Source organism: Branchiostoma lanceolatum, chromosome 9 (assembly GCF_035083965.1).
Source record: "Branchiostoma lanceolatum isolate klBraLanc5 chromosome 9, klBraLanc5.hap2, whole genome shotgun sequence".
NCBI lineage: Eukaryota > Metazoa > Chordata > Leptocardii > Amphioxiformes > Branchiostomatidae > Branchiostoma > Branchiostoma lanceolatum.
In genome coordinates this window covers 18,715,866-18,728,361 of record NC_089730.1, presented here as the reverse complement: position 1 = coordinate 18,728,361, position 12,496 = coordinate 18,715,866, and the positions used below count along the sequence as shown (strand labels likewise).

General features: G+C 43.3%; 1 protein-coding gene across 6 annotated transcripts in view; it reads right to left on the bottom strand.

Annotated features, from left to right (window-relative positions):
* LOC136441652 (GTPase-activating Rap/Ran-GAP domain-like protein 3) overlaps positions 1 to 12,496 on the bottom strand; it is a 213,355-nt gene that overhangs the window by 99,542 nt on the left and 101,317 nt on the right. Inside the window, exon 1 of one of the 6 annotated variants that reach the window (XM_066438074.1) lies at positions 8,514 to 8,651. The exons of the other annotated variants lie outside the window; for them this stretch is intronic. Coding sequence (XP_066294171.1) covers positions 8,514 to 8,626 — 113 coding nt within the window. The 5' untranslated portion in view covers positions 8,627 to 8,651. Of the gene's footprint in view, positions 1 to 8,513; positions 8,652 to 12,496 lie in introns of those variants that run through there. 6 annotated transcript variants of the gene reach the window in all.

The following is a 12,496-nucleotide window of genomic DNA, read 5'->3' as shown; positions in this document are numbered from 1 at the left end:
ATAAATCCCTTGGTTGTGTAAAAAGAGTCTTTTTCTCCAGTGACTTACCAACCTGATGAAACTATTCACGGATGTAAGACAAGAGTACGGACAGAGTATTGTCAAAAAGATCCGCGACTGGGAGTCCCAAGCGAAGAAAATCGAGAGACACAGGAACCATCTTGTGTTCAGCCTGCGGTGCAAGGATGAAGACCTCACCCCCCCAAGCCTCCGTCTGAAGACCGGCATCAAAACCAAGAATGCAAAGGACATCATCCACAAGGCAGAAAAGGCGTTAATCAGAGAGAGGATAAGACTGATCAACAACAAAATCGTCAACCTAAAGGAGAAAGAACAAAGGATCTCCGGCGAGTTACAAGCGGCGTTACCGGGGGAGATAAACGACGCCATAAGATCACACGTCACCAGAACCCGGGAACGAGAGCATGCAGTAACAAAGGACCGCCATCTTGGAAAACTCGCACACCTACAACAGTCGAAACAACGCCGACAGGAAGCCTCAGACATCGACCTATCTGGAACACAACTTAAAAAATGGGTCGTTAACATCTCTAAGCAGGTCCTGAGCACACAACAGACCCGGATTCTGCAAAAAGGCCTTAACTATGCCGTCACTCCGGACAAGATCCCGGTGGAGGATTTCGTTGTAGCCACCGAGAGTGCGTGTATGCGACTGCCCCCCCACTCCGCTGATCAGCTCAGAGCGCAGGTAGCAGGAGTGCTAACATCAGCCAGACTGCCGAAGCCTAACATCACCAAGGAAGAAAGGTCAGCACTGAGGGAGCTGGGAAAGAAGAAGGATGTGCTGATTCTACCGGCGGACAAGGGGAAAGCTACGGTGGTAATGGACACTGAAGACTACAACAACAAGGTCAGTAACATGCTGTCAGACGACAAAACCTACGAAAGACTCTCTAAAGATCCCACACAGAAGTACAAGCGGCATCTCGTGTCCATTCTTAAGAAGCTGAAGAAAGACAAGAAGATCACCGAGGAACAACGAAAACACCTGTTCCCTACAGCTGAGAATGTACCTAGGATGTACTGCACGCCCAAGATCCACAAGCCAGGTAATCCTCTGCGACCTATTGTAGACTACACCGGCTCAATAGGATACAACACCTCCAGAGCGTTGGCAGATTTACTGGCTCCACTAGTGGGAAACACAGAACACCACATAAAGAACTCCAAACACCTGGCAGATGAGATGAGCAGTATTCTCGTGGAGGAGGGCGACATGTTCCTGTCACATGATGTAGTGTCCCTGTTTACAAACACACCCATCCCAGAAACCCTAGACATTATCAAACGCAGACTGCAGGCCGACACAGATCTGAAGAACAGAACCAACCTGACAGTAGACGACATCATTGAACTCCTCACTTTCATAGTGACAACTACCTACTTCTGCTTCAGAGGGGAGATCTACCAACAGAAGTTCGGCACCGCCATGGGGAGCCCAGTATCACCAGTGTTGGCTAACCTTTTCATGGAGTGGTTGGAGCAGCAGGCCATTGCTACAGCACCCGTAAACTGCACACCCAAGCTGTGGAAGCGGTACGTGGACGACGTGCTCGAACTTTTGAAAAGGGGAGCGGAGCAACAGCTGACTGACCACCTGAACACTATCGACTCTACAGGTAACATAAAGTTCACCCATGAAACAGAAGAGAATGGTACCATGCCATTCCTGGACACTCTGCTAGTCAAGAAAGAGGATGGCACAGTTAAACTGCTGATATACAGAAAGAAGACACACACAGATCAGTACTTGAACTTCAACTCACATCATCCGCTTCACCAGAAGCTGGGAGTCATCCGAACACTGATGGACAGGTGCAAGTCAGTTGTTACTGAAGAAATGGACAGACAGTTGGAGATGGAACACATCAAGCAGGCCCTTTCCCGCTGTGGTTACCCTGACTGGACTTTCAAGAAAGTCGAACATCAGACCAACAAAACCAAGCAGAAGAAAGACAGAAAGAAAGCAGAGGAGACGTCTAAAGGAAGGGTGACCTTACCTTACATCCAAGGCATCACAGAGCCACTAGAGAGGGTCTTTAAGAAACACAACATTGCCACAGCAGTCAGACCCAAAACCACGCTAAGAAACCTACTGGTGCATCCCAAAGACAAACTACAAGACTCAGTAAACACGGACTGTGTATACAAGATACCTTGCATGAGTTGCAACAAGGTATACATAGGGGAGACAGGGAGAACATTTGGATGCAGACTGGAAGAACACAGGAAAGAAGCTGAGAGCACCAAGGTGGGAAGGTACACCAGAGCACAGAAGCAGGTAGCTGAGAAGGAAGAGAACAAATCAGCAGTGACAGACCACATCATGAGAAACAACTGTGCTATAGACTGGGATGGGGCCAAGGTGATAGACCGAGAGGACAATAGAGTAACACGTTGGATTAAGGAGTCTGTATGGATCAGGAAATCCGCTCCAGTCATGAACCGTGATGAGGGGGGATATAGACTCAGTCACATTTGGGACCGCATCCTAAAGAAGTAATCGTTGCATTGTTTGTTGATCGATATGTAGTTGTGTATGTGTTACACTTCTGTACGTTTGGGACCGCATAGTGATATCATCCCCTGTGTTTGTACATATGTAAATATTTTGCGTTTGCATCTCATTAATATGTATAAGCAGCAACACCTGTGCTGCATTGCTATGTGAACCAGTCAGAATTGCCTTGAAGAAGGTGACAGAGGGTCACCGAAACGTCGGTTGAATAAATCCCTTGGTTGTGTAAAAAGAGTCTTTTTCTCCAGTGACTTACCAACCTGATGAAACTATTCACAGAAATAAGAAGGGTGGAGAAAACTGGTTGCCAAATCACTGTGCAAAGTGAATCTGGCGTCTGCTAACATGACTGTTTCCTACCGGAACCTCCCGTTAGTCTTGATATCATCGTGCAAACATAAAACAAACCTGGTGTACTTTGCTTTTGGCTCTACGTACCAAGGTGTGCAAGGTAACGAGTGAGTGATACATGGATATGGCGTCTGGCAACATGAATTGTTTCCGGCCGGAGATTCCCATAACTCCTACTACAGAAACACAACATGGTAATGTAATGATAATGGAATTGTGCAAACATGGAACACGTCAGATATAATGTGCAATGTAACTAGTGAGCAAGTAATACACGGATATGGCGTCTGGCAACATGAAAATTGTTTCCGGCCGGAGACTCCCATAACTCCTGATCTTAACTACCCATAACTGTAATCAGGGATCCACCCTGCTGATCACCGCTAATTGGCGATTCTTGCTGGCGACATGACGGTCACCATGGTAACCGAGAAGCATCATCGACTCATTTGTACTAATTTAGGAAGTGATTCAGACTCATTACCAGCAGATGACTGAACAAATCTGAGAAACATGACGTCACGGCGTATTCAATGTACAGAAAACAAAGCAAAACTGTTGTTAGACTGTTGATAGATTTGCTAGATCTTTCAGGGATCTCAAGAATATATTTCAACATATACAAGGCCAAGACTCAGAATCGAAGAGCCCAACTTTTCAGTAATAAGCATTATGTTCTTTGATGTAAGTATATATTCTTAGATTGTCTTCACGCTTATGCCAGTCTTCACCTTGATCATACCCCATCTTAAGATTCAGAAGATAGGTGCTGTTTCAGTCCTATTCTTGTAAAATTGAAGTGGCCTTCGGGTCTTGTTCGACACAGATATTGAAATTATTTAGTTCAATGATTTTCAATTGTCTTCCATGTCTTCTAATTATATAAGTATTCAAGTGGGGTATGCAACGGAAAAGATGGGAGAAAAATATCAGAGAATGAGCGGGATTAGTCCTAAGTGAAACATTAAGAAAAACTGAAAACTGGTCGCGGGTTTTTTTTATGGTACCCCAACGGTCAAATAGTCAGACTTAGGCATAGGCGAGATGACGAGTAGTAGCAAAGTGCACCCCTTTTCGTCCAGGGAGGAAGAAAGAGGGATAGGCAACGGAAAAGATGGGAGGGTAATATCAGAGAATGGACAGGCATGACACTAAGCGAAACATCAAGAAAAAAGGAAAATAAGAAGGGTGGAGAAAACGGTTTGATCTTCTGTGGTACCCCAACGGCCAAATAGTTAGACTTAGGGATAGACGAGATGACGAGTAGTAGCAAAGTGCACCTCTTTTCGTCTGAACATCCTGGCGTCATTTTTCCTAGTCATTTACAGAAGAGACCTGTGCCTTCTGTTGTGTTCTAATAGACTCAAGGCGACTTCAAGCGGCAAATTGAATCAGGGATCAATGAGCTGTTGGCTCTGTTGTTCCATTACAAGCTTGGCGTCGCCACGAGCCGGTTAGGCAGCGGAGCCTCTTTGTCAATTTCACAATAGTTAGTTTTATTACCTTTATGCTGCCGACACCACGTCGCCTGTCTCCGTCTCAAATGGAAGATTCCTTGTTAGCGTAATCTTCTTCTTCATTATGAATCATTTTGATTCGCTTAGTTACCAAATAGTAGATGTAGTGTGGGATTCATCAGGCAATTCAAACTAGATATTCATAGATTCTCCGCTACTCCGTAAGAGCGTTTTTCAATAAGTAGTTTTCAAAGAACATCCATTTCCATCCGTGCACCTCAGGCTGTGGAAACACCGGCACTTCAAACGGTTGCCTGTTTTCAAAGACGATGCAAACTTCAGGTTCTGCTACCCGTCGTGACTGGCACATCAATGGATCTGTTCCTGTCGACGTCCATTAAAACGAACTTCTTTTTTATCACTAAGTAATCCATCTCAAGCTTAAGGTGTTCTAAAAGCCTCTAAACATGCCAAAGAGCTGACAACGGGATACATCCATTAAGGTGGATTCAAAGCAAACACCACCGCCGCTGGTACTCTGGTGGAAACTAAGATTAAACAGCCACTTCGAAACTGAACTTTTGATATGCCATTAACTGACAAATATACTGACATTGCAGCCTAGACTAAAGTCAACCAACGTAATGGCTGCCTTGCACTGGCTATGAGTATCTATTACCGAAATAGAAGTTACAAAACTCGTTGTAGTGGTTAAACCATTTTCTTAGACAGGACCATTTCTGGCACAAAACATCCATCGATCAAATTCAATATTTCCCAAAGTCCTGTTTCTGGAATAACGATTATATACTAGTAGCAGTTTGTATCCAACACAACGTTTTATGGATACCATTGACACCGACGAGCTGATCTTATCATTTCTACGATACGCGCTCAAAGCAAACTATAAGGCAGAACTGAAAGCAAGTCGACTGATATGTCTTGTATACGTAGGTGTGTTTATCATGGCACTGACCCATTCTCGCCTGACCTATGTGTGAGTAGGATTATCAATAATGTATTAATGCGCATTCTTCCGTCCACAGAAATGTGCCACATGCTTTTTACAGATTAACCTTGCCACGCGCCTGCACAGGGTGCATCTTTTAAGTAATGTAAGAAAAAATGAGAAACTCCTGGCAGGACAACAGCACAGAGTGGATGGCCATACTACTAGTAGGCATTCATCAGTTTCGCAAGACTATGAATAGTACACATTATACACTATGTACTTAGTGTTTGTTTGGATGTCCCTAAACCTGGTCTAAAGGCTGATTCTGGCTGCGAAAGACAAAAGAGTCTGAAGACAGCTTTCTATCTTTATATCTACCTTGTCCCCCCAAAGGTCTGGAGTTCAAGGGACTAGGTAGGTAGGTAGGTAGAGAGGATTCTGATAACAGAACACTATGTGCGTTACTAAGCAGGTGCTTAGATCAAACACAGGTCATCTCCGACAAATCACAGATTTCAAGTATATCCTGGCGTCTCCAAGTGAAGGTAAAAAAAGCTTACAGAATTTTCTCGATCCTCTCCGGGTTCCAATAAATGTTTGGCAGAAAGATGGGAGAGGGCTTCATTGTGCGACAATTGCAACAGTTACAGGTATAATGTATGGCAACTTGTACATACATGGCAGTTGAACTCTTGTTATTTTATGATTTGAATTTATGTGTCGTTTATCTCTTAACCGCTCCAATAAAAACCTTACTACAAAAATGCAACTTAACTAAGTGCATCAGAGGCATCGTTATGATGTAAGCATCGTATGCAGGAATTGAAAATGCAACCGTAAACTCGCACAACTGTTTAACCAACCTAAAGGGCAGATTTTTAATCTATTCCCGTATATTCAGCACTGTTACAACGTCTATTCAAAGCCACGTCTGTCGTATTGCATACCCCGCGGGTAGCATGTATATGGTAGAAATTGGCCTCAAGCTGAGCCTCATCGATTGCTATCTTTGGTTATCTTCCGCAATCATCTGAAATGATAAGGTTATCTCAGGAAAATTGTAGCCGGCAATTTCCGGCAAAGGCTCTTGGCAATAGATAACGATTTCAAAATCATCTCCAAGGGCAAGGAAATATTTTGCAATTAGAGAAAATGAGCTATGGTTCAGCTAGTCATGTTTAGAAAATTCAAAGCTCGCTCATTGTACTAAAACCGTATAGCAAAACTAAAACGCATCGTGCTATACCTTTATCTACGTAGTGACATTGCCGTCGTCGTGCGTATTTCCCATATTAAACATACCTGTTGTACTTTGAGACTTAATGTTAACTACTCAGGACGATCTGCCTGTGGGGTGAATAAAGGCGAATCCAAGTCGGACTGAACGTTAAGTACAAATCTATCTGGTTCCTATGGCAGCGGCACAGAGTGGCAGAGGATGATGGCTTCATGAGTTGAGATTAGGTTTAATGTAAGACAGGTGGAGCAAAGTGCTGACGAAAGCCGTGAGAACAACTCCCTGGGGGCATCAACCCTAACATTTCTGATAGACGGGTGGCAGGTGGAAGTACAAGTGTGGACGACCTCCAGAAAACAGTTATCCAACTTTTCGATTCTCCAATAGTCGTTGTTGGATCTCCGCCATTACGTAACCTCAGACGACAGGAAACTTGCCAATGGTATTCATAGATCAAACAGGCAATACACATGTAGATGTGTGTACTCTCGAACTACAAACGATTCCTAGGCGTTCGCGTTGCTTTGAGAATAGTGGCTGCCTTACGGGTAATACTTTCGAAGCTAACGCTGGGGCTGGAGACAACGCTCCTTGAATATCTTAAAAGTACCATCTTACTATAACTAGAAAGTATCGGCTACTGGACAATTACAACGACAGGTGTATAAGCAGACAATGTCTGAGTTCTGGTACAGACCGGTTTTTTCCTTGAAGTGTATCAGAGTAGATCTTCTTAACATACAGCACGTTTCCAACGAGAAAGCTTTAACAAAGCTTACTTTTAGAAAGGCGATTCCTTGCTTGAAGCGTAACAGAGTAGATCTTCCTATCATATAACACGTTCTACATAAGAAAGCTTTAACAAAGCTTGCAGTCGGGAAGGGAATTTCTTGATTGAAGTGTAATAGAGTTGAGCTTCTTATCATATAACACGTTCTACATTAGAAATCTCTAACAAAGCTTGACGTTGGGAAGGTAATTCCTCGCTTGAAGTATAGAATAGTGGATCTTCTTATCATGTAACATGTTCTACATCAGAAAGCTTTTTAAACGCTTGCAGTTGGGTAACAGAGATGATCTTCTTACCATATAACACGTTCTACATTACTAAGCTCTACTTAAGCTTGAAGTTAGGTAACATTCAGATGTGCCCAGTCTCTCGATGTAAAATACAACTCGCCTGAAAGCCTGTTAAGCCCGTGACATGTTCTAGTTGCGGAGTGGAACAGACAAGGATATCAGCCTGGGAAAAATCAATAGCACAATCACGGTGGATATTGAATGGAACGTTCACTCATATGTACCCGCATTAACAGGATGACGGACTGGCAGTGTTATAGAAAAAGTCAACAATGAACAACCAGGGAGGCGTCGCGTTTCAATGGTGGCGGGACTAACCCATGCCAGCGTATAGGACAATAAACAATATTCTGTTGTAGGGGATATCTAGGACATTGTCTCTCTTACGTGTATAAATCTGATATTTTACAATGCACCGATCGAACATTTTATGGGTTCCAAATTTGAAGCAGCCACGTACACCTGAGGTGGCGTTGAATGGCCAAGCGGCCGGGCGAGCTGACAAGAGGTCAAGAGGTCACAGGTCCGATTCCTACCATTCTTGGACAGACTTTGTGTCCTCGGGAAAGACTTTACCGAATTTCCTTGCTCCACCGAGGTGAATCTGACTTGATTGGGGAGGTAAAAGGCAGTGAAGAGAGAGAGATGAGCAACATCTTCCATTTCACAATTCTAGACACACTATCCAGTGCCCTAGACACAGTGGATAACAACCCACTGCCCTAGCCTAGACACAGTGGATAACAATCCACTGCCCTAGACACAGTGGATAACAACCCATTGCCCTATACACAGTGGATATCAACGCAGTGCCCTGGACACAGTGGATAACAACACAATGCCCTTAAAGCCTCAGAAAAGGCTACAAGACATCGATGTTCCATACACCTGCCCTACCTTCCGTGCCGCTTGTACAACTCCTCGGTGATGCTGTAGCGGCGTCTCGGGCGAGGCGGCGGCTTGCTGACCGGTGTGGCGCTCCACGTTCCCAGTCTGCGTCGAGGCAACATGCTGCTTCCTGCCAGCGTGTCGTGAGAACAGAGAATGACACTTAGACCCACCTGGCTCCCCTAAACGCTGCACTAAGCCCAAAGACAATCGTCCGCCCAATCAAAACGCCGGGCATACGTAATGCGACCCTTATTAAGACGAGCCCCTTACAATGCAGCACGGTGGGATCCTAGTGACGACGACCGGTAAGACGTGAGTCTCCACCTCTGCGAGCCTCGATCTGCATCCGCTGCTTAAGAACTATGTCCATTACAGTAAGTACATAGTAATTAGAGCCCGCCGTGAGGCCCTTCGGCGCCGGGCTATTTATAAGCGCGTTAATGTGCCAGAACGTGCTCACGTGTTTGCGAAACAGTGGAGCGAGTCGGGATTTTACAGCTGTGTGGGTGCTAAGCACACTTGTCTGTAATCAAGGACGACTGGAATGAAATGTCCTAGTTTTGCAGATGGTCAAAGAATTAGTTCATCGCCCGGGCTGTAAATTTTCGACATTTAAAGCCTGGAAAGGTAGGAGCATGCGTGAAGTTTGCGAGGAAATTCGTTTTGTCATACGTCAAGACGACAAATTTTCCACATTTAATGTTAGGTAAACATAGACAAATACATGTTGTCTACGACCCGACAAGTTTTCCTAACACGAAGACAAAGTTATGCTATGTCCACCAACTAACGAGTTCTCCACAGTATGGAGACATAAACGAAGCCCCTAAAATCCCAGTGGATGAAACGGGGCAAAGGAAACTATGTCCAAATATAGGCCATCAGTATCGTCTTGAAACAAAACTGAGGTTGGTAATTACAAAATCAAAGAGCATGGGGCAAATTGACGGGCTGGTGACACACATAGAATGTAGATAGAATCCTATTGTTGGCTTCAAAGGAAGACTAACATACACCAATGCTGCTTTGTAAATAAAGCATGATGTCTCCGAGCTCACGTGTAAAACACAGGGCAGCATGCAGCTTTTAAGCTGTCACGCCGCCCGCCGAGTACTTTGATCACAAGTCCGATCATGGCAACTTAATCTTCCTAATGTACCATTTTGATTTTCCTCCCGCTCATTTCACACAGTCCACATGCGCACGCGCACTGTTTCCTCGCGCACAGCGTACAACTGGCACACTGGTGAATGTCAACATTGATCCACCACCCAAAAATAGAACGCCGCTGAATTATGTCCAGGATTTATCTTGGTAATACAAACTTGCACTATACGGTCAATAACAATGAAGCCTGCCGACGTTGGTTATATGGGGGCACCAACGGTAATTACAGACGGTCCATTCCAATATGTACCACCCGTTACCATGATTTCAGCTAGCTACGGGGTTGTTACAAAGCAAAAATGCATTGATTTATCTACAAACTCTGATTGAAATGAATTGGGTTGCTTTGCTGGGTCGGTAGTTAACGGATACCGGCTGAAGGTAGAACAATCCTGCCGGCTTGGTCCACTGCATAGGGGGTGCCATTCTTTAAAATCTCTTGGAACAAAAAGCAAAAGTGAGAAATATATGAGAAAAGGTCATCTGGGTCGTATCATAGTATCATACAAGTTGATGTAAATATGCTTTCCAACAGAAGATATCACCATACAATAACACTTATTTCAGCACTGTGGGCATGAACAGTATCGAGTTTTCCCGCATTGCGTGAAGATCACAGACCAGTGTACAACACGCAGACTATGTATTGAATATTCTATCACCGATGTAAGAGAACGGGTACACGGACACTTTTCAATAGATCCCCTTGAAGCTACCCCTTTGGTATCAATGGTCCATGATACGAGTTAGACCGTGACTGCACATTCAAAGAACTGAAAGCAGACTGTACTTACTAAAGTTTAATGCACAAAGCAATGTCAAAATTCCATTTCGATTATCTATTCCAAGAGAACTTTGGAGTGACATGAAGGGTTACTCTTCAAGCAGATGTTCGGCTCCGGTTTGTTTTTGACGCCAAGCCTTTGCCATCAAAAGAAAACGGGACAAAAATAGAAAGCCCGACAAAAAAGCCTAAAAAGACGTCAAAAACAAGTCGTAGCGGAACCTCTGCTTGGAGAGTAATGACGGGTATCACTTGTACGTCATTGCATCAACTCTGTTTACAGTCTGGTCAAATGTGTATTCAGTCATGTTTTTCAGTACCATGGACAGTATCCAACTGGCATGCCATACCAGACAGTCAGAATGACTGTAATACATGTAGAAAAGTATATATCAACTCAACACAAAACGTTCTTAAATGTAATTAATGTCAACAATATCTACATGAAAACTTCTTGAATTAATTTTATTGTATCATATATCATTGGAAAGTTTGTTAATTACCCTTGGAATGATATGATACAATATATTTTTTTATAAAAATTGTCTAAGAAATAAGTTCAACAGACTGATGCTTTACCAGAATATGCGTTTCTAATGTAGCTAATCGCTCCAAGTTTGAAGTCATTAGGAACACAAGAGGAGCAGGTCAGGAGCCAGAGGCGCCCTTACTTCACATCACAGGGGAAATTACGGGCTGTGGTTCTTTCTCACTTACCTACCGACGAGAGGATACTTCTCTTAATGAAGTGTGTCAACATTGTCCCTGCACCGCTGTTGACAGGCACACATATCAACAACTATTTCGCCTGTAGGTTGTACGTTTGCTTTAAGAATTAGCCCAATTTAAATCACCATCATCATCATAATAATAATAATCGATTTGAAACAATACGTTCAGTACTATGTCTGTACATGCAGTGAACATATACCAACCTATTATCTGAAAGATTCTTTAGAATTATACATTTTGATATAGAGATTCCAATTGACTTTCAAATATTTCTATGTAGCTACTTTTCATGATACAAAAGAAACTTGATAAGTTTTCTAAAGAGTAATACATACATCCTAAGGACCGTTCTGGCAATAGCAACAGGGCAAAATACAAAGTAATCTACAGACTACTAAAGTATATAGATAAGTGATAAATAGACAGAGCCTAACATCAGATGATAGAGAACAGAAAATAACACGCACAGACTATGGTCAGAGACAATACTCAGTCTACCCAAGGTCAATCGAACTCTTTTTTTAGACTGTCAACCTTCTTATATAAGTGATTTTAGTAACGTTGTGGTTATTCTTCACGATCCTTTTAGTCGCTAAATTCCAATAAAAAGGGTACTTCAAAACAGAATGGTTCGTGTCTACTTAAGCTAATGTATGGGTTTGCACACCTCAGGGCTCAACAGACGCCGACTTCCATCGCGCTAATGGAGTAGACGAGTTCAGAAATCAAAGAGACGGCGTTATATAAGTAAAACGTATACATTTTACACTAAATCCAACACTGGCACACTGGCACGGCCAATGGTACAACACCACTATGAGCTCATGGAGTTTATCCGCTAGATAAACAATTGCCTTACATAATGTGTGTCCTTCGAGCTAATTCTGTGTCTCCAAAATCCACCAGTTTTGTTGCAAAGCCTCCCGATCCCCACAGATAGAGATAAAGCCGACTTGCAGCCATGGCGGCAACGCTGGTGCGTGCAATAGACATTTGGCTCGACGCCAGCAAATCATGAAATACAAGCTTTCACGGTAACCTCAAACATTACGCTAAATGTGACGGTACTTAAAAATAACTGTAAGATTGACGAAAACCGTGTAAGCAAAGGGGGATAATGGAAAGGGATAGCAGGCAGACTGAAGAGGAGAATACACTGGAAGCTTTATTGACACAACAAAACGTGCAGTGAATTTCGTACGGTGAATTATAAACTACAAAACCAATCTGTAAATTCTATTTCCTAGCCAATATAGGCTAACATGCATCAATCTCTAATTTCTTGATACAGTCAGGAGAGCTTAAT